The following is a 26,276-nucleotide window of genomic DNA, read 5'->3' as shown; positions in this document are numbered from 1 at the left end:
GTTTATACTGGCTTCTGAATTTCATTTAAAATAAACATCTGGAGAGCTTTTTGATCTCCTGTGCAAGACTGTTGTCTGCCTGCCTCGTTAAAATGACTTCTGCTTAATTTTTAGTGAAAGGCAAAGACCTAGATGGTTTCAGCCCAGAGGCAATCTAAATGCTTCCCCTTCTGCAGTTAGAAATTTCCATGAGCAGATACTTAAAATCTGTTCTCTTAGGGAATGTGGCAGCAATAGGTATCTGTTTTTTCCATGCTGCAATTTGGGATTTGCAGAGCTGCTACCTGTAGTGCCATTTGTACTTCTGCAGAGCCTCGTTCTCCTGGTGCCAAGCACATGCTGGAGCAGATGCTCCCTTCAAGAATTTCGGTCTCGTCCCTTTGCAGCTTGCAGTCCAAAGCCCTCTGTGGGAAGATTGCCACGGTGTGCTGCTATCCCACAGTCAGAGCCCTGGAACAGGGAGTCATCAGTGATTTATTCAAGTAGCTGTTACATTCAGAGTCTGTTTTCTGTGATTTGACAGGAGCTCACTCCTCTGCTCTTCACTGGAGACTGGAAGCCTGTGCCTGTGGCGAGGGCTGGGTATGTGCTTCCAGTGGCTCTCTGGCTTTGAAACAGGTTCCTGTTGCTCTTTGCAGAGCCTGGAGCAGTGATCTGTGCAGGCAGTGTCTGCAGAGCTGGAGTGACTTTACCTCTTTGTTTTTCCTCCAAATTCATATCTGTATGAGATCAGCTGGTCCCGTATCGTGTGTGAAGTAGTTAAATGCTACCCTGCATCTATAAGATGTGATTTTTTTTCCCCCCTCCTTTCTAGTCTCTTTGATCAAATCAAATAAAAACGCAGTGCTTTCATTTCTAGTTTTATAGTTTCAAAGACAATCTCTTGACGTGCTCGAGCAGTCTGGACCTGAGTCCCTTTTTTCCTTAGTCCAAAGGCTCGCTGTGTCTTGTGCCTTTCTCTGTATCAGCAGTTGCAATCTGCATTAGCTTTTATCTGCATCAAAAGACAAATGGAAGAGAGCAGGACCCTGCAGGAATGGGAAACAGGCTTACATGTGCAATGGAAATATGTAATCCTTACATTCAGTCTGCCACATGGAGTACAGACCAGTTCCTGTACTGGAAATCTCTAGCCTATACTCTCAGAAATGAGAGTTTAGATGATTTTAGGCTTTGAAGGCTGGTTAATCCCCTCCAGTGGTTAATACCTACATAAAATATTCCGTGATGCCAAACTTTTCCTCCTAAATGCTTCTTTTTCCCCTTTTTTTTTTTTTTTTTGCATATGTCAACTATACAAAGCAAGGCTCAATTTGAGAAAAATTAGCATTCAAACACTCTGTAAGCACTTTATTTTTGTCTGCTTTGTGAGCAGCTGAACACATGTCCAGGCTGAAATACTCGGAGCTGCTGCTGCTTCCCGGCGCGCGCGTGCCAGGCATGGGAGAATTCGGGACTTTGTCCTCAAGAGGCGCTCCCGATCCCCCATCCTGCAAAAATCACATCTGCACAAATCTCCTGCTCCACTGCATCCCAGGAGGAAAGGATCCCAGTTAAGCCAGACTGAATCACAGCCAGGGGGATGAGAGCTCTGGTCGCTGTCATCCCGATCCAAATCCCAGCGGTGTCTGATGGCATTTGGAATGGCGCGGTGCTCGCTCCTGCCTCGGAGTGGTGGTGCTCAAAGCAAAGTGTGCTGCTTCTCTGCATTAAGGAGTCAGATTCAGCTGTTCAAAGCAAGTTGATAAATTGCTTTTCATTAAGTGTCTGAGCGCCAAGGGGTTCGGTGTGTGTTGTGTTCCAAGGAAAAAATACATTAATTACAGCTTCTGTAGAGCATTTATCAATCACGTAGTTATAAACACTACTAATGCAGTTAATTGGAGGTAGAAAAATTTACCTTTTTGAATTTGTTGACTGAAGCAATTCCGTGGCTGGAAAGACAAATTGGAAATTAAAACCTGGGGATACTTTTAGTGGGAGCTGCACAGTGGAGGTCAGGGCTGTTGGAGATGGGTTACCAGGAGCTCAGCTTTGTGCTCTGTCTGCTGTTGAGGTGCAGGCTGCAGCAGCATTGTTCTCTTCTCCCACACAGCCACGTTGTGTTTGCCATGCCAAGGGATCTCCCTGCCTGTGGTACAGTTTCAGCTCCCTCTGTGTCCTGCTTGAACAATTTATTTATTCCTCTTTGTGTGTTGCGTGTTGGGTTTTTCTTTTTTTAAGGAAAAGGCAAGTGCAGAGGAGGAAAGATGCACAAAAGCAAACAAAAACATCCTATCGTCAGTAAAACTTTCTGTGAAAAAAGAAACATTTAATGAATATAAACTTCAGGTAAAGCTGGTGTGTTGGCAGCTGCCGAAGGAGTCAGGTGAGATTGTGCTGAAATGTTTTATCAGGTCCTCAGACAAAAAACCTCTGGTGTTGTGGTGTGCAGAGGCTTTGAAGGCACCTTGCACATTCATGTTGCTTTCCCTGTGGCTGTTTTGAACTGCCAGCTGTGCAAGGGGCCGTTTTTCATGCTTCTCAGGAAAGCAGTGAGAATAGCAGAGACTTTTTACAGTAGCTCACCAGTAATTTATTTCCTGTCCTTTCTTCTATGGAGTTGTTACGAGGTGGCCTTTGAGTTTCCTGGGAGATTGATAAGGACATTAGGTCTGTGTCAGGACAAGCCAGCAGGACACCAGGCACCTCGTTGTGAAGGTTGACAGGAAAACACCACCCCAAGTGTCTGGTCCAGCTCTTTGGTATTCACCTGATGGCTTCTGTTTTCTGCTGGTGGGTGTTTTGTACATGTGTTGCAAGTTCTGTTCGAGGTTCTTAAAATGCTTTTCATCTTTGCAGCCGGCTGCACCGTATCTCCAACTACAGAAGGAGGCCTTATCTTGCCCTTACAAATGATGAGATGTGTATCCAAGAGCTGATGTGTTTGTGGTCCAGCAGGAAGCTCTGTTGCTGTGCATAATCAGACAGAGATCTCCAGTTTTGGATCTTAAAAATGTATTTTTCACTGCTGGTTTTGTAAATGGGCTGTTAAAATTTCACCACATGTGGGACCATAATTCAGTGTCCAGAGGGAGAAATACTAAACCAAACTCTCAGTGTGATTGTACAGGTCAGAATGGTTCACATGCATGACCAATGCAAGCCAAAATCCATCCTCCCTGTGAGCCCATGTTCACACACCACCAGCACACCTGGTCCAAAAGTGAGTCATTTCCTATTTTTATTCCTTTATATGCAAGTTCAGTTTTTCTTTTGTTATGAAGTATAATGCATTCTGCATCATCTTATTTGCAAATATTTCTCATTTTCAAGTGGATCTATTTTTAAAACAGGACTCAAAACATATTTTTCAATAGCTAACAAATGTCTGCTCTGTTGTTTGTCTGTTGAATAGAGGTAAAATTTGTTCAAAGTTAGTTCTGTTTTTTTTTGGTTTTTTTTTTTTTTTAATAATCAGCTTGGAATAAACAGGGAAAGATAGCTGCTTTCCTACCCAGGAACTGTCGTAATCTGTAACTTCTAACAATATTTTAGAAGGAAAAACTGTCTTCCTTCTGTCATGTGCAGCCACAAAGATTTCTGTAAGTCATGATTAAGTCCTTAATTCAGGGCTTTTACAGAGTAAGTGTGGAGTGAGAAGAGATAATGAAACTGGTGATCTTTGTGAAGTAGCCACAGGAGAGGGAACTATTTCATGTTTCCTTTCCCCTTTGCCTAAGCAGCTGTTTGCTGTACCTAAGAAAAACTTCCTTTTCAAGTCTGGGAAAGCAAGAAAGCCAAGAGAGAGGAATTCTGCCCAAGAGTGGCATGAGGAAGTGACATTTCTTGCATGTCCTGTGTGGTGAAGGAAAGCCCAGAATTATGGCCTTGTGCTTCTCCCACATATGGAACACGTAGGAAAGCTGCACATAACCCTGTTCCTGCTGAGGATGTTGAGGTTATAACTGCAGGCTGTCCCCTATGGGAAAGGGGTCAGTGTGTATTTTGGTTTCTTATCACTTGAAGGCAGAAGGAAGTTGCATAAAGGATGGAGAATGTCTGTTGGTGGGAATGCGTGGTACCTCCACTGGGGTATGTGTGAGCAGCATCCTGTAGTTCGGTAGAGGCTGGGCTGTTCTGGGTTTCCTTTGGATGGAAGTCATCTCAACTAATCCTAATTTTCCCTCATGTTCACATGAGAACAGGCAGGCCCGTGTCTGTAAGTCTTGTTCTGTATTTCAGAGCTGCTGTGATGTTGGAGATGCTGCTCAAGCATGTATAGGAAAAAGTTGGGTTTAGTTTGCCCTGAGGGTAATGGGTGCTTTGGAGGAAGGAATATTTGTTTGTGCCTGACAGTATCTTGTTGAGGAAAATGAGATCTTTTGTGAATGTTGCAGCGGAGGGTAGGGAGTCTGTTTTGCATTTTGAAAATAAAAATATAAGCCTGATATCCAGGGCAAGTTATTTTGATGACAGTGCTGGCCTGTGCTCTTAACTGCTGTGGTTCAACTGGAGCATCTTTGCTCCCTCTCCAAATATCCATGGAGCCATATACACCCATAAAATGCATTCCAGGCTGTGTCTTCATCCCCATTTCCCACCAGTACAGCATGAAAAAATTGAAGTTGGAAGTTACCATATAAAAGGAGAAAGTTAATTAAAGGTCAGAGCACTTTAGTATAGTGAAAATTGAGAGGAGGCAGATACAAAGTTATTCAAATTGCTTTTGACTTCAGGCAGGTCGATTTTCCTATTTCTTGCATATGTTCCCATGGTAAAAGTAGTATCTCATCTGTCTCACAACTGACCACTAGTATTTGTGTTTCAAGCACAGCCAGAAATTCTCATTTGAAGCTTTGGCCAGGCCCTACAATTGTTCCGACTTGTCTTTTCTACATCTTTCCTTCACCTTAGAAGTGGCCTGCAACACCTGGCAAGACCTACTTTACTCCTCTGTTGTCTGTCAGCTCCTGCCACGTTGCAGAATACAGAGTTAAATCTAAAAATACTCTTAAAAAGAGGTGAGGGCTTTGAGCAAAGTAAAGTAAGCCACTGATTTGGGTCATGAAAGGGAATTGATGTCACTGGTTCTTCCTTGCAGCTTTCTTGATCTCTGAAGTTCTGTTCTGGGCTGTGAAGATGGAGAGGAGCAGGGGTGAGCAAGTGGTGCTCAGGACAGGAAAAGGTGATCTGTGTCCATTTTTTGTCCTCAGGAGACTGTCCAGACTCTGACCTTGTCAGCCTGATGTGAGAAGTCAAGGTGGTGTTAAATGCTTTGCAGTTTCATTTGCTTCACAGTCTTCAGTGGTAGAAAACTGTCACCCACTGCTGTCCTTTAAATAAGGAGTGACCGTGGCATCAGGTGATTAAATGCTTCATCCAAAATTATGTCAGGAACCTCTGGTGAGCCAGATACTTCCCTCCATCTCTGCTGTCATAGACTAGTCCATCATCAGGAGACCACTGTTCTAACATAAATATGGCCCAAAAACCTGAAGCAAACAGTATAAGGAGTCATGTGCAGTTTTTGCCTGTGTCAGAGTGGTTATGTGGCTTCAGTAATGTTTGTTAAGTGCTTTGATATGCTTTGGTGAAGGACAGAGTGTTAATAATTAAAATTGTAAAGAAGTTCTGGAGTAGCATGGGATTTGACAACCGCTTTCTGGTCTGTTAGTTAACAAAAATGCAAAATATAAATGGACGAATCAGCAGGAATTGAGTAGAACGCACCCTTCCCCCAGCCACCTGCATGGGCTGAGCACAGAAAGCAGCTAATTGTCTGCTCTGCTGCAGAGATGAAAGAAGCTGGTCCTACAACAGGAAAGGCTATTGAACTGCATGAAGGTGGTAAATTATCAGCACTGAAAACCTTTTGAGTCGGTATCTTTACGTGCTCAAAAAGTACATTATTTGTACTGGTATTGACAGCGTTCAGGAGCTGATAAAAACAGCGTCTGGTGACGTGAATCTTGTGTTTCAGTGCCTGTAATTAAGAGGTCTATAAAACTGAAACTTGTTTTTTGAAACTCTGTACCATCGCCCTGTTTGGGTGTAGTTGGAGGGTGTGTTTGGTGAGGACAGGCCCTCATAATGGCTTTATCTTGGCCCAGCTAACGAGCTGTTTGCAGAACTGCTCTGATTTGCAGTGGGCAGACTGTAAAGCAGCCTCGTGTTTGTCCATTTTCCTGCTAGCAGTTCCATTTGCAGAGTGCAGGCAGGAGCAGGCTTCTTGCCAGCAACAGCTTCATTCAGATTAGGGCTTTAGTTCAATTATGTCCAATTAACTTTTATTGCAGATAGCAGTGATAATTACTTGCAAGTCAGTTTTTTGGCTGTGGTTATCCCAAGGCTAAAGTCTGAGCTTGATGGATTTTAATAACTGAAGTGACGTATAGCTTTTCCTCTTTTTTTTCTTCTTCAGGCCTCAATTAGATGAAAGGTCAGAAGCTATGTAAAAATCCATCTTACAATTAAAGCCAACTGTTCTACTCCTTGGCAGATGCGTTGTACTGTGTTTTAAAATAATCTCTTGGGACAGACCTAAAAAAAGGCTTTTTAAACTCAAAGATCATAACCTTGAGCTGGCTGCTGCTTTATCCGAGGAGTGAATTTGATGGAGCTGATGTCACACGTGGCAATACCTGAAGCTGAGAGCTGCCTCCTTGGCTTTTTTTAGTGCACTGCATCCTGTTCCAAATTGCTCACCTAGAAGCCTTCAGTGGTAGCCCTTGGGCATGAGGAGTGTGATATGAGCAATATTCCATTTAAGTGCTGTTATCCCAAAGCTGCTTCTTTTTCTTCCTTTTTGGGCGTTGCCATCCCAGCTCGGAGAGAGGAGCAGAGCTGTGCTGTTGCAGCATTTAAATTCTCCCTGCCTTCCCCACCAAACTAATTTTGTTGCCTGAGTAACATTATAAATGGAGGTCAGCCTGAAAGGTGACGTGGTTTACAAGCAAAATCATAGTTAATTAAATGGCAAGAAGCAAAAATTGATTTTGATGGAAACTGTTGCAAGGGCTCCACAAAAGGTCCACCTGAATGCAGAAAGCCAAAGGTCCTGTGTTGGCAGGTGCTGACAGTGCACTCCCTGTGCTACAAAAGGCGACTTTCTATTGTTCAGTTTCCTAGTTATTTATCCCCAAGTCCACTCGATGCTATTGTGATTTATTGCCATTTCAGAGGGCAACTTCTCTGCCCACTGTTTCGCAGTTTTCCATTTATAAAGCATTAAGAGGATGTGATACCAGCCGGTGATGAATACAGTGCTAGTTTGGTAATTTTCTTCCAGGAAACGCTAAGATTTATCTCTAGCTCTTCAGCAGTCCTGGGAAAGGGCCATTCTGGTAAGTGCTCAAAAATAAAGGGCAATTTTAGAGCTGGAAAAAGGCAGGAAGCCTGCAGGATGGGTCTAGACACTGTCAAGCAAAGCATGGCTGCCTGGAAGGAGTTGTGTTGAATGCTGAGTTTGGCAAGAGGGTTCAATGTCTGCCATTGACATGAACAAGTCTTTGAAACCCCTACATTTTAGGTTACTTTGGGAGAGGAAAAAGGAATTATTCTCCTTGGTGTTGAGCAGCCTGCCGGGGGGTAAATGAGACACTGAGTTTCCCTCTGAGCATGAAAATTGGCCCGGATTCAATTACGTTTCCTGGCAAGCTCTCGCAGACATTTGTACCAAAGAAACTTCCCAGCCCGGGTTTGTTTTTGTTGTTGCCTGCAGCATTGATGTGCTCTGAACTTGGCATGTGCTGCTCGGGGGGCTGCCCTAAATCCCACCCGTGGCTCTGCAACTTCAGGGTGGGGATGGAACTTGATGGAAGTGCTTTGTGACTGAAGGGCAGAGGAGGAGCAAAGCCCAGCAGCCACAAGCCTTTAACAACCCTCACACAGAGGCTTTCGGGACCCCAGGGTGCTGGAAAGTTGGAATAGTTTGGAGCTTTTTTCTTTTGTGTGTGGGTGGATGCTCCTCGAGCTTCCTCCTGGCCTCGGGGCTTTGTGAACAAGCCCACAGTTAATCGTGGAATTTCAAACATGTGTGTTTACTTTCAGGAACCTAACTTTAGACTTTACCAGCTCGCTTTCCTCTAAACTAGCTCAGTTTCCCATGTTTCAGTGGCCAGGGGTGGTTTGGGGGGAGTTGTTTCCTTTGTGTTCTCTCCCTGTAAGGCCTCTCAGGAGCTTCAGAGGCTGGTGTATCTAAAAACTTGGCAATAACTGTATATGTGGTCCATTTATGTGATGATAAAACCGTGTTAGAAATTTCCTAGTAGTTGCTTTACATCTAGATTTTACTCTAGGTTGTAAAAGTGCCACCTGGTCTGAGAAGCACAGAGGCAATAAATACTAAATGTTGAATATAATTCAGAAAATGATAAATTTTTAAGTCAAGAAAGGCAACATTGTGGTAAGTTCTACTGGAACTGATTCCTAGCTCTGCAGGGGTGTCTCTGGGCAGTGGGTTCTTCCATCCTGGTGAGCCTTGTGGTGACAGGGGACACTGTGCTGCCTGGACCAGAAAACATCCTGATGTGCAAGTAAGGCTGAAGGTAATAGTCATTGTGAAGATGTGCCAGTTACCTCCAAATCCCAACCACTGCAAATCCCTCTTAAGCTTAACATGCTTTGATTTAATTATTAATAAATCTTAGGAGAAAAAAAATCTGTTCACATGTCTAAACCTGCTATTTTGTGGAGCATCCTGCAGTACGTGTGCTGTTAAGATTATATCCCGCAGCCAGATTAGATTAAAATCACTTCAAAGAGGGGTATTTATTTATTTATTCCAATCTAATGATTGTTTTCCTCTAGAGATATGCTTTACCTTTTTCATATATATTTTTTTCAAGACAGAGCTCGTTGAGCTGCGTTTGCCGATGTACAGAATCTGTTTAAAATGCAGTTTAAAAACTGAAGTTTTCATGGTTCACAGCCCTCCATGGCTGGGTGCCACAGCCTACTGGTGAGATCACTCTCCAGTTTGCAGCTGACTGGTTTAGATGACAGTGTGACTGACCCTGGTACAGTGCAAACCCCTCTCCATTCCAGTTCCCCCAGTAGCACAGTGTTCATTCTTGGAGGGGTTGGAGCTTTGCAGGTGCTGGTGCCCACACAAGTCGCCACCGTGGAGCCAGATCTGCTGGTGAGGAGTCCTGATGTGCCAAGTTCAGTTCATCTCCAGCTCTGGACTAATTAGAAGGAATGAACCCAAGCAGGAGGGGCTGATGGGCCCAGCTGCCAATCCTGAGGCAGCCAGTAGTGCTCACCTCCATCCCAAATCCATGCCAGGGATTTCAGTTCAATTCAGCTGGTGTGAGTTGGAGTTGTCCATGCCAGCTCATGCTGGGGAAGAGTCAGTCAGAAAGTAGTAGCCAGGTGCTGAGTATCTCAAAGGGAATAAATGTTAATTAATTTCTAACTAGAAAAAAATAAAAGGGGCCCTTGTCAAGATATTTCAAATGTGTTTGTTTTCAAATACTGAGATCTCAATTATGAAAACCAGTATTGATTTCATAGAGAAGAAAAACTGAAGCGGGATTTAAAAGATAATGAGAAATTCAGCAATGGAGCTATGGTTAGCATTTCTGTACAAGTCTGAATTTCTTTTTCTAATGCTCAGCAGTGACCTAGATGTCACCAATTTGTTTACTGCAAATCAAGCTGAAAGAGTGATTTTTAGGCTTCCACTTCAAATTATTTCTTGTAAGTCCAGTATTTCCTTTAAAATTATTATTGCCACCTCAGTCTTTTATGAACCTTTGGCATTACCTAAAACGATTATCTGCCTGCAGGAACAACTTGCCTTTATAGCTCTCTCTAAAACATTGCTCTCCATACTGGAGCTAAAGCTTCTGTAAATACATGTTTTGACCTTCAAGGAAGCACTGTTGTCATGTAGCAGGAGCCTGGCTATTCCGAGGTGAATGCTGTGACCACTCCTAATCACTTGTTCTCTCTCTAATGTGCCATTATCCTGTTTATTGCTGTGTGCACCTCGCTGGGGCACTTGAGCAAGAGGTTTTCTGAGAGCGTCACAGTTCAGGCTCTAATGAGCGTTAATGATGGAGCAGGTGAGCAAACCCTCCCCTCATCCTGCTGCCAGAAATGCTGCTCCCTCAGTCAGAGCACGGCTGGGCTCTTTCAGGGCTGCACACAAACTTGCCATCAATTAAATAATGTTTTAGACACCGACCTCCTTTGGGCCTGCAGGGATAGGAAGTGAATCCTTGCTTGGTGTCAAACGTTATTGGAGTAAAAGGTGGATGCTCAGATGAATATGGGAATAGTGTGATCTGTTTTTCTGTCTACAGTGAAGGCTCTTAATTTTGTTTGTCTGCTTTTCACCGAGAAATAGGTCTTGTTTGTGCCAGCCTTCTGAAGTTGATGAAATGAGGAAAAAAAGGAAAATACAATTATTATTTTTTTCTTGCTGACTGTGGGTGTTTCTGTTGCTTACTCAGGTAAAGCTCTGACAACTCACAGTGGTTTTGTCTTCTGATTAAAAGGAGCTGGATTCTTGTTTTGTCTTTTTGGTCTTGCTGGGCATGATTTGGGACGAGGAGCCGCTGCCCACAGGCTGTTTGCAAAGTTTCACTGAATGTTGTGTACCCACAGTCATGACTGCATCTCATCTATAAAGGCTGAGCAACTTTTCAGTTCCTCAAGCAATTCCTTGATGTTGTGGATGTGACAGGTCTTCAGTCATCATTTCTGAAAGACTCCAAGAATTCCATCTCCTTCAGAGAATCAGAAGAAAATCCAGGTTTAGGTTTCTTTTACCAGGTTTTACATATCTTGGACTTTGTGCAGTGCAGATTGTTGCTGTCTCCTCGGAATGAAATGGAGAATGATACAAATGTGTTTTGTTAGTGGTTGTGCTGTCAGCCCTGCACCTTGGTGAGGTGCTGTGTGTGTTTCTCACGGCACCAGGTCTGTGTTACTCTGCGTGGGAAGGGTGAATGGGCAACAGCCTCGATTGTCAGACCGACATTCAGTGCCCAAAACTATTTTTGTTAGTCACAGTGGCACCCAGCAGGCTCGGTCAGCTTTGGACAGCACTCAGTGAAGATGCAGAATCTCTCATAAATTAATATTTGTATGAGATTTCTTGGCTGTTGGTTTAATCAACCTTTGCGTGTTGAGCTGAGGAGATGCATAAACATGGAGCTAATGAGCTGTACACAGTGAGTAATTGCTGTGCTGCAGGAAAGCTTCGTGTCCACGCTGCTCACTCCACTGCTGCCAGGTTCCATGGGCACTCTGGCCTGTGCTGGCTTTGCATTCAAAAGGTCTCTGCAGAAATCTGCTGTGGGAGGTTTCTGGAGCGTGAAGGTGGCAGTGCCGACAGTGTCACATCGCTGTCATCGCGTTGTTTGTGCCGTCTCAGCAGTGAGACTCTTTCAGAAGTGGCCTCTTAGAGGTTTTGGCAGATGTGGCTTCTCATGTCTGGGCTCAAGCTTTCTCCTTCCGCCCCTTTTGATCTTTGAATGCTTTCTCAGTTGTTTTAATTGGGGTTTGTGAAACAATGACTAAAATTAAATCACCTTACAAGTCTTGAATCCTTCAACTCTTCCCATGTTTTGGAGGTCGTATAACAAGTCCCAAAGCCTTTCTAGCTGCTCCTTAGGTGTTTTGCTCTGTATAGCAGCACTGATGCTTGTGGAGATCTGGACAAGGAGAAAAAAATCTGATTTCTCCAGCTTGGTTCTGTCACCCCGTTTCCCAGAACTTTCTAAAGTGCTGCAGCCAGGAGCATTTGAGCAAGGGCTTGGACCAGATGGCCTCTAGAAATCTTGTTCCAGCTTAAATCTCTGTAATTCTGGTAACATTGGACATTTTGAGCCCCAGTTAGCCTTGTTGCTGGGATCCCTCTTTGCACAGCAGTGGTGGGATTTGAGGGGAGTTGTGCCATGTTTGTGTACAAAGAGATTTAGTGCTCCATTTCAAGGTTTGATTTCTTAAATGCTGGAGCAAACAGAAGAGGATGGTGGCACCTCTGCAGCCCCTTTGTGCACATCTTGCTGTTACCTGCCCCACAGCACCTCGGGTTAGCAAATCTTTGCTGAAATGAAGGAAGTTGTAGCCATTCATCTTTCAGCCTAATGGACCACAGAAATTACAAGCTGTAGCATGCAGCCTAATCTTGCCACAAGGCAGAGTGCTGCATACTTTGCCTTCAATTTATGCATGCCATGCCTTTTTGTTAAGTGCAAAAAGAGCAGTTGACAGAGTTTCTCCAGAGAAGTTGCCTTGGTGGATAGCAGTGCATTTCAGCATAGTGAAATGAGTGATGGTGGTTCCTTTACCATTCATAACAACCACCTTTGAAATGTGAGGACAGAGCTATGGATTATTCTCTGTGTGTCAAGCAGCAGAGGAGAGCACAGCAGCTATTTTGGTTTTAACCCTGCAGATGACCCAGTTCTTGAAGTATTTCCGTTGCTGTTAGGAGATGCAGTCAGGGCTGGAGCAGCGGTCGCGCATCTGTGCTTGGTCAGGCCTTCACCCAGGGATGGCTCTTTGCCTCTTTCTTTTCTCTGTTCCTCCTTGTATTATAACTTTGAATTGTCTCTCTGTTGTTGCAGTGTGCAGAGGAGTGAATGCCCCATGTTGTGTTAGTGCCTGTCTGCCATGCTGGCCTGTCTGCCAGGACCAGGCGACCTCTCCTTTCAGCTTCTTTCTTACACGCAGATGAACACTGGACTTCAGAAATGTGAGTGATGTTTTGTCTGCAGGATGTGGTTAACTGTTAAATCTGGCTCTGGTACCGCTGTGACATAAACATTTAGGATACAATGGAAAAACTATTTAATGTAGTCTTTCTTTTGTTATGCCTTCAAGGCATCTGTCAATAAAGGCTCTGAGAAATGGCTGTAGAGGTTCACATGTGTGCAGCTCCTCTGTTCCTGGCTCTGAAAAGGTTAATTTAACCACAGCAGGATGCAGCAAGTGAGGTTCCTGTGAGATTCGTGCCTCTCTGCTGAAAAGGTTTTGTGCTAAAAGTGTGCCAGCTGATTTGCTTCTCAGCACAACTTTTTCCTCAGTCTTTTTCGCTTCCCTTCGTGCAATTACTCGTAGACGCCAATAAAAGTTAGATCAGTCTAATGCAAACCTTTTGAGGTCAGCAGCTCTTGCTCTACATACCTGGGGCTTATACTGCAAATATTAGTGAGCTAGCCTAAATTACTAAAGTTCAAAGTTTCCATCTTCTTCTGATGTCTCTTTGGTGCCTCTGAAAATATGTCTGCAGAGTGCTCTGATAATTCTTTTTTGATAACTTCAGTCATTTTTTTTCATAGTTGTACTGGTATTTTTAAGAACAACTTGTGCTTGGGAATGTAAGTTTATTGACTAGAGGTTTTTTTAACTCTGTCTCTCCTCTTTATCGCTGAAGTAGCACACTGATTGTTCAGCTGAAATTTCAGAAATGCCAAGATTTCTATGTAAGGTCTGTGTACTTGGTTCTTAGGGCTGTGACCTGTCTCTTGTGTTTGAAATGTGCATTGGGAGATCTCAGTTTGCTGATGCACTCATTGCTTTTTGAACCCAAGTGATTTACAGTCCACTTGTAGCTAAATTGTTCTTACAGTGAGGCTTGTGATGCTGCAGAAAATAAATAGGGAAGATAATTTTGCACTTAAGAGTGACCTGCTCATGGTCATGGTCCTGCCAGAAGTGACTGACACGGTTCACATACACACCTGAGCTCCCCCCCAGCACTTCTGCTGACTCCATGGGCTTGGTAATTATAATATCACCCAACAACAATAAAAATCTTCACTCACCAAAGGACTGGTGATGGTATCAGACTGGGCATCCCCTCCTTTCTTGTTCCTGTTTCCAGTGTGAACATTGCCTGTGGGGTGAGGATGTGCCCAGGTCTGTGCATTGCGTGAGATTTCTTTGTCAGAGCTTAGTTCTGAAAGCAAAATGTTGAGGTTCATGTGAGGGCAGCTGTGCATAAATCAGGTATTTGCTAATTACAGCTTTACAAGGCAACCTGCTGGTATGTTGGGCAGTTTTCCTCACCTGATGGTACCTATGCTGTTTCTTGGAGATCTGCAGATCCATGTGCTGAAAGCATTGCTGTGTCCTGCTCAGTGAAGAGCTTTGGGAGCTGCATTTCAAAGAATTTAGGACATAAAGTAGCTGGCAGGCACGGGCTGGCAGTGGTAATGCTCAGCTGTTGGGTTTGTTCTGATTTTATGGAAGATGAGGCTGCTGGTACAGACCTTGCTCAGCCCCTCTGCAGATGTGGGCAGGATTAATTGGTGCATTTCTCTTCTGCTGGAGATGCATGAGTAGCCCAGCCCCTGGCCAGGGCAGAGCTGAGTTAATGAGCATTTTTTAATGAACAGTGACTTGAGACTTTGATGGGGGGTGGAAGCAGGCTGTAATAATAGTGCTATTGCTTTTATAAAAGCTACAGAATTCCACAGGATTGCCTTTTTCCAGACTTACAGTGTTTGTATAAATAATTTTTAAGTGTCGTTTTCTGGATCAGACTTCTCATTAGTGTTCAGAAATCCATATTAGCTCAATTACCTTTTTTTTCCATATTCACTCTCTAATAAGGGGCTTGTTCTTACAAGTGGTCTGTGCAGTAGGAGTCTGGTAGATTAATACGCACATATTTTTTCCTTTAGAAACTGGTGGCTAAAGGACTTCCAATCTCAGTATTTTTTGTTGAATTCCAACCTGAGTTCAGGCTAACCCTGGAATTCCTTTTCCACACAGGGGATTTCTCACAGGGCCAGTATTGATATTCTCTCCTTCCTGCCAGTGACTCCGGTATAAACCTGACTGGTCAATTGGGATATTTGAGGCAGGATTGTTCAGGTTGTGTCTGCAGCTGCTGTTGGATATAGCAGCAGTCCCAAACCTTCTGGGGAGGAAAAAAGGTCATTTTTCTGTGACAATGGTACAAAATCAAGTGAAAGGTGCTTCTTAGGAAGTGTTTTGTTAGGAGGGGACATCAGAAAAGAGAAGATTGGACTGAATGTGGGATCATCAGCTAAACTGAGTCTTTTGGGGAGGGCTCTTTCTGTAAAGCCTTTAGAGAAACTGCTAAAATTGAGGGGTGAATGCAGAAGGTGGACACAGCTGGTTCTGGCTCGTCCCAGTGCAGGAGCTCTCATTAGGTAGCAATCCTGAAGGCCTGTTTGTATTTTGTTTAATGACAATGAAAATTTAACCATAGGCAGCTTTTAAAAAGCAGTGGGTTTTAAAGTCTTAATGTGAAATGCACTTAAAAGATGTTCCATTAGTGCTGAGGTGAGGCAGGGAAATCTGTCTCATTCCATGACAAAAATAGCTGCAGTGGTGAGAGCAGGAGTGTGACCAGAGGAATCGGTTGCCACGGGATTAGCACGAGTTGTGAACCTGCAGCTCACCAGTTTATTGGGGTAATTGCTCATATGCACAGCTTTGCCTTGTGATAAACATGAAATAATTACTTTTCAATGAAAGTATTCTGCCTTGCATTCACCATTAGGGAGCTTCCTGGAGCTCATCCCATTGTTCTCCTAATGAAGCTTCTTCCTCTGCCGTTGCCTCATCATTTTATTATGGCCTGATCTGGAATTCTTCCTCTTGCACACAAATGATGATATTCCAATTCCAGCATTTTCTTTCAGACTATTCTAGCAGGTTTTTCATTCACTTAGTTACCAGAACTAACTGTTCTTTACTGGTTTGTGGGGTATTTGTATGGGATATTCAGATTCTTGCTCGCCGTGTAATGCCTTTCTTCTAATATTTTACTGCCTTAATTACTACAGTCATGGAATCTTGCCTGTGGAACTACTAGCAAAGCACTTTGGGGCTCTCAGAAATACATCACCTTCAGGCCTGAGTAACATGGCTGAGTTAGCCTGAAGTAAAAGGAGCATCATCTTACCTGTGCATAAACCAGGTGCTGTTTGGAATGGTGTTGGGTTCAGAAGATCCCATCCAAGGGATTTAAAAGGTGGTTTGCATTTGGTAGGATGCCAGACTTGATGCTGGGGTGTTATTTAAGTTTAGCTGAGGGGTTATTTTCTCTCAGAGGAAGGAATTCTTCCAGGTTTGGGAGTAGAGGTGTGTCTGACTGACTGATGGCTGCAGCCTGTTCAAACAGCCATATTTTAGATGCTTCCTGAAACTTCTGTGTAACAGAAAATCAGATGTTTGGATAAAAGAACACTCAGTGTGTCTGTTTAGTGTTTATATTTAATTCACTGATTTGCCTGTAGAAATGTAAACCAGGCTGGGAAATTTTGATGGCAAAGGTGTCTTAAAGTATCTCCTTAATTTTTCATCTGAAAAATAGAATGTGTCAGTGTCTGCAAGCATAACATAAACCATAACACAGGCAGGTATGGGCTCCTTTGTCCTTTGATTCTTCTCTGGTTCATGGGGGGGTTGCCAGGGTCATGTCTTGGGGAAGAAACAGACCTTAATGAGCGTGGGCAATGCTAAAAATAAAGGTTGGGAGTTCATGAAGGTCTTGGCTTTTGAGGCAGGGTGATACTGGCAAATGCCATTCGGAGGCTCTCCTCTCTGTTAGGAGCACAGCAGCGCTCTCAAAAGGGCAGATATAAACACCTGCCTGCAGAGACAGGTACAGGGATGTGCACAGAGAGATGTTTGGGTTAATATTTCCTTTGATTAAGAGAAAGGGATGATATGTGCCAGTGTCTGGGCAGCACAGGAGGTACAGGTACAACTGGCGCCGTGGTACGAGCTGTGCTAGAGATGGGAGACAAACTGCCTGTAAAGCTTCTTATTTCACAAAAAGATATTTTTAATATTTCCGTAATTAACCTTTCTTCTGGTATCCATTCTATTTTCCATTTTCTGACCTTTCTTTTCTGAAAGTGAGAGCTCTTAGAGCAGAGCTTCTCTCCCTCATCTGTGACAACAGGAAGCTGCAGGATGCAAAGAGAGAAGTGGCTGGTACTCATCTTTTGAGGCAATTTGCTTGAAAGAATCAGAGGTGGATTTTCAAGAGGAAGGGCTGTTTGCCTGGGAGCAGAATGCTCTTTGCTGGAGCATTAAATTTCCTTGGGTCAGAGGGCCAGATATGGGGCTGGGATATTCTTGGGTGGATGCCACATTCCATGTTCTCTTAGCACAGCAAATAGCACAGAGATGCTGAAAATTTTAGGAAAAAGGATGGGCATTTTTTTCCAGTGAACTGTTTGCAAGGTAAGGTGGTGGGGGGGAAACAAGCAAAAGCTAAATTGGATTGTCAAAGCTGCAAGCCATTATTTGAAGATTATAAAATCAGCAGGAGTCCCATAGGAGTTAGGCAGCAGAGCTGTGGTGGGAAACAGCCCAACTCTCTGCTTGGAATGTGATTATGGCAAGAGACACACACATTTCCCTAGAGTTCTGAAGTTCTTTGCAGGAGCAGTTGGAGCTTGTGAGCCAGGTAGGTATCTGGTAAATCAGAGGAAGTGGAACCACACCTCTGTCTCCAGGAGGCTTTTGTCTCTGTCTGGGGACTAGCATGTTTTTAATCCTGTGAGGTAATCACATCACTTTGCCATGTGATGTGGGGATGTTGTCCTTAGCAAGGTGCCACCTTGAAAAGTCAGCTGAGGAAATAATTGCAGGCCATAAAATAATCAGCCTCCTTCCATTTGCTGAGTTTGGGCTGACAAGAGCTTCCTAATGCACAGAAAGACACTCAGTGCTTTCAGATGTCAGCACCTAGGAAGGGAGTGGGGTGTAAATGGAGGCTTGAGCTGAAGCTTTGATGTGCGTGGGGTTTGCAGGGCAAGGGTTTGGTAGTGGGGGGATGCAGGAGCTGCTCAGGAGCTTCCCCTGTCTCTGATGGAGCCATCTGGCTCCAGGATGGACACACCGCTGGAACAACTGATTTAAGAAGGGGGAAAAACCTGCACAACTGCAGCTGGAGAGAGGAGTGAGGATTTGTGAGAGGAACAGCTCTGCACAGACCCCCAGGGCACTGCACAAGGAGGGGGAGAAGATGCTTCAGGCTCTGGAGCAGAGATTCCCATGCAGCTCATGGTGAGGCAGCTGTGTCCATCTCCCTGTGCTGTGGAGGTGGAGAAAGTCAGGAGTGGAGTTGAGCCCCAGAAGAAGGGAGGGGTGGAAGGAAGAGGTTTTTATTTCTCATTACCCTACTCTGATTGGATTGGTAATAAATTAAACTAATTTCCCCAGGTCTGTTTTGTCCATTTTGGCGAGTGCTATCTCCCCTTCCTTTTTCTGACCCCATGTGTTTCTTCTTCCATGCCTGGCTAAAGAAGGGAGTGGCAGAGCAGCTTTGGGGGCACCTGGTGCCCAGCCAAGGTCAGCTCACCATAGTATGGTTCCCACCTCAGGATTGCAGGGGCTTCATGTTTAATTCATATCTTTCTGATTTGGAATTCCACGATAAAAATACTGAGAATGGTTTGAAGAGTGATGAGGAGGCATCTTAAATTAAGAGACTAAAAACCAGCCCACCACTGCAAGCTGTGAGGAATATTTCAGCTGGAGACAGTCTGATGTTTATAACACATTACCTGTTTTTGTCCAACTGCAAACATACTCTGATGAGAACATGGTTTTGTTTTCCTCCCCCGGGCAGGTCTTGCCTTAAGCTGAACTGGGGCTTGTGTTGGTCACCAGGTAATAAAGGGAATGAGGCGTCTGCTCCATGACCCGCTGGTCTGGCAGGATGAAGTTTCCTTGCCTCTTGAATCCTTGGAGATTTTCTCCCCTTGTTGTGTGACTGTCTTGCCCTGGGCTTGATCCCTTGCTTACCAGAACTGACCAATTTCCTTTCTCCACAGGGGACACTACACAGAAAATGAGATCTGCACAGTATCCTACCCCAGCAGAATTGGATGCTTATGCTAAGAAGGTCGCCAACAATCCACTGACTATAAAAATCTTTCCGAACAGCGTCAAGGTTCCCCAGAGGAAACACATACGCCGTACTGTGAACGGACTCGATACTTCGGGCCAGAGGTACAGCCCCTACCCATCTCAGGCCACCACCAAAACCGGCCTGCTGGCCATAGTCAAATCCCCAGCGAAGGGAATCATCAAGGACTTTGACGGGACGCGCGCGCGCCTGCTGCCGGAGGCGATGATGAACCCCCCCTCCACGCCCTACGTTGCACCAAGCACTTTATCCCACCCCCAGGCGCTCGCTCGCCAGCAGGCTCTCCAGCATGCACAGACTTTGCCGCACCCCCAGAGCATCCCGCAGCACCCTCAGGGTATTCCACAGCCACCCAGCTTACCGCACCCTCAGGGGATCCCGCAGGCGCTGCCGCACCCGCAGAACATGCAGCAGCAGCAGCAGCCGCAGGGCTTGCAGCACCCTCAGCCCATGGCACACCAGACCCTGCAGCACGCCCCGAACCCGCTGCTGCAGCCGGGTTTGCACGGAGGCAGAAAGATGCCGGACGCAGACGCGCCGCCGAATGTGACCGTGTCTACCTCAACCATTCCCCTCTCTATGGCTGCCACCCTGCAGCAGAACCAGCCACCGGACCTGAGCAGCATTGTGCACCAGATTAACCAGTTCTGCCAGGCCAGAGCTGGCATTAGCACTACCTCAGTGTGTGAGGGACAGATCGCAAACCCCAGCCCTATAAGTCGCAACCTGCTTATCAATGCAAGTACCAGGGTATCTACTCACAATGTCCCTACACCCATGCCTTCCTGTGTAGTAAACCCTGTCGACCATGCTGCTGCTGCTATTCCTCCTGCCTCTGTTAATGTGCCCATGGTCAATATTAACAGGGTGCCACCCGCCTACCAGAACGAAATCAAATCGGTTGCGTGGAACCAGCACCAGCTTGCACATCTGCAGCAAATGTGTGGGGATGCTGCTGGGCCTGCTGGACTCGCAGGGAAGCACCCTCAGAGAGAGATTGCAGGGCAGAGTTTCCCTGGCAAAACTTCCAACTACCCTCAAGAACTGTGCATGGGCCAGTCCTTCAGCTTGAAGCCCCCCATCGAGAAGCCTACGCCTTCTCCTCCTGTGAACGGGTTGCAGGGACCTTTGCCATATACCAATGGGCACTATTTCCAGCCCCTCTGGAATAACATTCTGCCCACGCCCAACAGTGACAGCTCTGGGTCCCAGGACCTCACCATGCCTTTCCATGGGGGACAGCCAGCGGGAGCGACGCTGGATTGTGCAGGAGGAACTCATTACAGAGCTGGAGCTGGCCCATCCAGCCAGAATAATGTGATGCAGACCATGGATTACCTAAGTGGGGACTTCCAGCAGTCCTGCTTCCGAGACCAGAGCATGGCCGTGCTGGGAAAAGTCCATCGGCCTCCCATGAACCGAGCACCTGAACCAACCGATAGTCGAAATCTTCATATTCAACACCCAGGGTATAGATAGGCTGCAGTCACTTTCACAGACAAAAAAAAAAAAAAAATTATAGGTTTTAGTCTTAATTTTAATTAATAAGCAAGGCGTTTTTAACTTGCAAACTTGTGTGATCATTATAGTACCCATTGGAAGAAGACATACTGTATATTTAAAGAGCTTTGCTTACATGTTATCTCTCTCCTTTATGCATCAAATATTTAACATGCCTTTTGTGTCAAAGAATTTCATTACACTACTTCACGCCACAGCTGTTTCCTCACAGCAGATTCCCCCTTTGTGCAGCTTTTTTTTTTTTTTTTGCCTTCTGCTGAGCAGCTCCTCGCTGGACTGAGGTTGAGTTGCTGCAGGGTTTTGCAGCCACATCTGTGCTCCAGTGAGAGCGAGGTAGTGTAGCTGCTTCCATTTCCATCTCAATTTCCTCACAAGATTAAGAGCAACAGAATTTTGTCAGGGAGTAGGGCTTGTTTTCAACTCAAAAGCCCATTTCATTAATGCATTAAACATTGACCATTTGCACTGTCTAGAGGCCTGTGTAATTGAAAAAGAGCCTACGTTTGAAAAGAGCCAGCTAGGGGTATGTATTTAGGCTTTAATAGAGGGAGAAGCTTTTCAGCTGTTTCTTGCCTATGTTTATCATTTAGACTTTGTCCAAAGTCAAAAGTCTCTGGCAGATTTTTCTGACACTTTGTATTTTCTGGACAGGGTATGAGGAGGGGAACGGCGGGTGGGATGAAGGCAGCCACGGGGAGTTGCCTTTCTTCGTGTTCCCCCTCCCCAGTGCCCTTCCACCAGCCTCAAAGCTCATGTTGTCTGAATCCCTCGCTGCTAGGAGTCTGGCCAGCCTCGTGTGAAGGAAATCCAGACCCACTGACAACTCCAAAAAGGGTTCAGCCACTTCTCTGGAAGCTGGAATTACTGCCAGGGTGAGGAGATGCAGCTCAGCCCATCCCCAGTGCAGTGAGCGCTGTGGGATGGGAGTTGGTTGGTCTGAATCAAAGCTCCTCTCACAAGCCACTGTGGGATTGACAGTCCCCTGTTCCTCTCCATCAGAACACCCCAGCGGATTTAATGGAACAATTCTTCTCCCTGGGAATTAGTGAAGCTATTTTTAACATCCCTTTTTCCCAGGGTCTCGGTGCCTAACTCCTTCTGTTCCTTCCCCACGTCACTTCCAGCAGCCAGTTGAGTCAGTGACTGTAGGACACTAACTACTGGGTAACCTCAGCATCTTGTTCTCCTCTGTGTACCAAAACATCCCTTTCCTTTCTAACAGCCGAATTTATTGTAAGTAGAAAATTCCTCATCTCTGTTAACGAGACTAATACTTGAACATAATGATCACTATCAAGTTTGGAAATTAAAAAAAAAAAAAGAAAAAAAAGAAAAAAAGAAGAAGAAGAAGAAAAAAGTTTAAAAAAATAAATGCATTGATTCTTTCTATGTACACTGGCTAAAAAATATTGCTCTACACTGTAACTTTTAAGTGTAATATTTCTGTATGAATGTCGCCTGGTAGTGTGGGTTTGAGTAGCATTGTGTATGGGTGAACCCACTGGCCTCTGCCATCCACTGGCCTCCCTCACAGCCCTTGGAAAAACAAAGCCTTAAGTATTTGCTCCTTGAACTTTCCTTAATGAGCATGGTTTAAAAAAAAATCTTAAAGACATCATACAAAATTAAAAAAAAAAAAATTAAAAAAAAAGTTTTGAAGTGACGTCATAGTTGGCTAGAGATTCTTAAAGGTTTTTCGTAAATGGGAAAATTAGAAAACATTTATTTGTATTTTTTTAATTTAGAATGTGTAGTCCTGGGCTGTAACAAATATTTAGGTTTCAAAGCTTAGCAGAGTACATTTCTGACTCCTTGTAAGTTAGTACACTTATATCATGTCATTATTTAAATTCTTTTAAGTGTACTATAACCCGTTCTTTAGTGGTAACTCCTGAGCAAAGTTAAGCAATTTGACTAAAGACGGATTAAATTATGTGTTGGCTTGTGTTGCCTTATATTTAAAAAAAGGAAAAATTGCCTGATTGTGTTATGCCAAATGATAGCAACATGAAGTCCTAATTTATTGTTTATAATCGTATTCCTGCAGTCTTTGTGAAAACTGGTAAATATACATCTATGAAAGAACGAAAATCCTGAGGCTTTTCATGCAATATTTTTCTGAATCCATTCTGTTGGAGCCAGAGTTCGAGTCTGAAGCTGCTTCCCCTACAGTCACCCCGTCGTTTTCCCCATCCCAAACCCAACCCCAGTGAGGGCTGTGCTCTGACCTCACCCCTCCCTGCCCAGTCAGTCACTGTAAGGTGTTCTGCTCCTTTTTACTAAATCAAACCTTGGCCTCTCCTCTGGTCCGTAGCCTGCTCCAAATCTTAACCCAGACTGTTACTAAAAGCTAATTTTTAACTCCTGCTCTTCTCCTGAGAGCCTGAGCAGAGTCCTGTGCCGTGGTGGTGGTTGCCTGGGAGGTGTTTGGTGTTGTTGGCAGCACGCTGTGAGTTTTTGGGGACTGTTCTGCACAGGTACAGCCACAACCTCCGAGGCTTTGCCCCGGTACAGCAGGACCGGGAAGCAAAATTCCTGCTGAGACTCATCCAGGTGGGACATTGCTTGAAAAAAAATAAGAATCATTTTACTATTAAAATATACTGAAACCTTTCCTTTTGGTCTGGCAGTGAGATTTTTCTTTGAACTGACCCTTTTCACCTCTGCAGCAGTGCTGTTGTGATGGGCTCCCCATCCTTCCCTGCTCAGCCCTAAAGAGAAGCGCTGTCCTGCCTCATTCCCAGGTGGGATGTTGGGAGCAAAGGTTGGATCCGTGGTGTAGGTGCCCAGGGTGGGGGTCTGGCTGTGGCACTGTCACCAGGGCGAGGAAGGAAGAGCCTTGTGGTGCCTTGTATGGCAGGAGCCGTGCCCTGCTCTCCTGGAAATGTGGAAAAACCTCCCGTGGTTTTTCCTCTCTGCCTGGTGCAGAATTAAGAGGAACCAAAAAGCTGGGAATGTTCCCTCTCTTCCATGAGCCCCTTGGGGGTGGTCACCAACCTTTGGGGCTCACACTGCAGCTCCCCTTGCCTGTCCATCCATGGGTCACTGACTCCAGCACAAGGCTCTGCTCCCTGCTGGATCCTCAGTGCCTGCTCTGCTCCTTGAGGAATGAGTAAAGCTCAGGTGTTTCCTGAGCTCCTCACCCTCCCTCAGCAGCAGCACCATCCTCCCCATCCCCACTTCAGAACCTCGAGCTGGACCTTAGGAAGATCCTGGGAAGGATAAACACGAGCATGGTGTGAACCCTTCCACAGGGAATCTGTGCCCCATGTTTGGAGCAGAAGCTTTGGAGCTGTTCAGCCACAAGCCCAGTTTGTTACAGCCCAAAGTGAGCATTTTATAAAAGACACTCGTGAATTTTCTTTAAGCTTTCCATGTCAGATGTCTCCAGGGGCCTGGCTGCTCCCGTGGATACCAAACAGAGCTGTTTGCTGGGGATCACTGGGAGAGAACTGGGAATTGCTGCTGTGTTTCATTAAGCCACAAGACTGATGATCAAGGCTGCTGCTTCTGTGCTATGGGTACCAATTAGAATTTTCTTTATTTTTATTATTTTGTCCACAGGAAAAATTAAAAAAGAGACCTAGTCCCTCTGCCCCTTCTGCTGGTTTTATGCAGTGTGAGGTGTGCTGGAGTCACAGGGTGGGTGTTTGTCCCAAAGGGAATTTGAGGAAGGGTCTCCATGGGTTTCTGGGATAGGAATGTATCAGGCAGAGTCTGGCTGACTGCTCCAATAAGAGGAAAGGTTTGGGAAAACAGAGAAAGAATCTCTGAGAGAAAGGTGCTGAAATAATGGTTAAAAATAGGAGGAGGAGTGGAGGAGGGGGTTTGAGTCCTGCCAAAATTTTAAAGGAGATTTGTAACATGTGCAGTCACCTTCCAGAAGATGGGACCTGCCAGGGTTTCCTCCCCTCTCCCAGGATTGTACATCTCATTTAATCTTTGCTTCCATCTCTCAGAAGGACAAAACTCCAACCCCATCTCACTGCAACCCTGAGCATTAAAATCCCTCCTTCCTACTGTTCCCACTGTTCCCCAAATGCTATGGACATTTGGTTCCCACATGGTTTTCCTGGAATTTGGGTTAAACCGGGCAGTTTAGCCTGGCTGAGCTTAGGCAGGAAGAGCTGTTTGCCCACAGGCACTGCTGCATCCCTCTCCAGCATCCGGAAATTCCAACAGCAGCCACTCCATCCATCAGAGCTGCAGGATCCTCTTCTCCTTTGACTCAAATCTTCTTTGGTATCTGGTTTCCTCATCCATGCCCCCAACAGGAACAATTTCTTCTGCAAGGAGTTTTCAGGAGACTTCCTCATCATCTTTGCTGCCAGTTGGACCTGGAGCGAGGATCTGGTGGAAAACAATCCAGCAGGGACTTGGTGTGAGCAGCTGCTGCCTCTACTGAGGAATCACCTGCAGCCACAGCCAAGCTGAGGGCTTTGAGTAAAATCCAACATTTTAAAACTTCTCCTTTAGGGCTTAATAAGTTTTTCTTCCAAGGATTTTGACCCAAGGTAGGCAACACCCAGATGTTCTCTGCGAACTCCAGCAGCTCCAGCAGCTTGTGAGGTTCAGAGAGGAGCAACATTGGGGATGCTGCAAAAATTCAGAGCTGAAAAAAAATTCCTGCTCCATGTGAGGTCCTGGGGGGTCCAGAGGGTGGAGGAGGCAAAGGAAAGTGGCACATTGGGGTCAGCTGCTGGAGGAGAACACACTGGACACCCTCCAGCAGGAGCCGCCTTTCGGATGCTCTTCAACAATCAGCAGAGCCACATTGCAATAAAATTACTGGAGTGTTTTATCTGCTTAGTTTAAGTTAATTTCAAAGCAATTGGGTACAGGCTGTTGATTCTGCTGGGGTGGCTGCGAGCCTGAGAGATGTACAGAGAGTGAAGTGAGATTGCACCAAAAAACTGCTGTGAAATCCTGTCAACTTTCACTGCCCTCAAACCCCTCCGTCCTGGGGGCAAATGGGCAGGGAGAGGGCCCAGACAGGTCTTTAATAAAGGATGTGCAAAGGAAATTTTTCTCACATTTTTCTCCCTGTACAATATCTATGTCTGGTTTCAGTATCTTGGAGAAGAAGCATCAAGAATCAGCTCAAACTGGGGCTCTATGGTGTGAGCAGATGAAGTGGTTTTGCCAAAAAATCCTCCCTGTTTACAATCCCAAAGAGGTTAAAAAGGTTTGGGGGTCATTTAGGGCATATGCACTGTGGTGGGGGTCTTACTCAGGCAAAGGGCCCTCCAGGTGGGGTCTCCCTCGATTTTTCAGGTGTTTATTAAGATTTTCCTCCCTGATTTGAGCATCTTCTGAAGGTCCTTCCAGCAACGTTGGGACAACGGAGCAGGGAGTGAGCTGGCAGCCCAAACCTTCAGAATAAACCCTCAAACCACCAAGTTTCCAGGAAGTTTATTTTTAAACTTGATATTTGAGGCTAAACTTAGTAGCAAGAATCGATTTGTCTCCCTCTCCTCCTCGAGCATTGAGAGCATCTCCCCCTCCTGCTTTTCCTGCAGCCCAGGCCCTGCTGGGGAATCGCTGCCACGCTGAAGGTTAAGAGGTGCTCCAAGATCCTGCTGACATTTCCAGACAGAGAGGGCTGGAAAGGGGCAGGAAAAGGGGGGAAATCAACCCAAGCAGGGAAACAGAGCTGGGAGTTGGTCCTTGAGCTGGGGACAGGGATAACTCCAAGCTCCCAGGGTTGTTTTTTTCATCCAGGAGCTGCTGTGCAGGCTTACTCCAGCACTGCTCCCCACTTTTAGTTCATAAATTATATGTTTGTTTGGTTATTTTATTTTATTTTATTTTATTTTATTTTATTTTATTTTATTTTATTTTATTTTATTTTATTTTATTTTATGGCAACTTGTTGGAAAAAAGGGTTGCCAACACC

General features: G+C 45.2%; 1 protein-coding gene across 2 annotated transcripts in view; it reads left to right on the top strand.

Annotated features, from left to right (window-relative positions):
* Positions 1 to 21,193, top strand: part of FAM222B (family with sequence similarity 222 member B) — a 34,500-nt gene extending 13,307 nt beyond the window's left edge. Inside the window, exons 2-3 of one of the 2 annotated variants that reach the window (XM_066563586.1) lie at positions 12,564 to 12,691; positions 18,765 to 21,193. In XM_066563586.1, the coding sequence (XP_066419683.1) occupies positions 12,610 to 12,691; positions 18,765 to 20,338 (1,656 nt within the window). In that variant the 5' untranslated portion in view covers positions 12,564 to 12,609 and the 3' untranslated portion in view covers positions 20,339 to 21,193. The remainder of the gene's footprint in view (positions 1 to 12,563; positions 12,692 to 18,764) is intronic. The other variant, XM_066563587.1, reaches the window with a different exon arrangement.
* Positions 21,194 to 26,276: the final 5,083 nt, after the last annotated feature.

Source organism: Molothrus aeneus, chromosome 20 (genome assembly GCF_037042795.1).
Source record: "Molothrus aeneus isolate 106 chromosome 20, BPBGC_Maene_1.0, whole genome shotgun sequence".
Lineage (NCBI taxonomy): Eukaryota > Metazoa > Chordata > Aves > Passeriformes > Icteridae > Molothrus > Molothrus aeneus.
The sequence above is the reverse complement of the archived record's forward strand: the minus strand, read 5'-3'. Positions and strand labels throughout refer to the sequence as shown.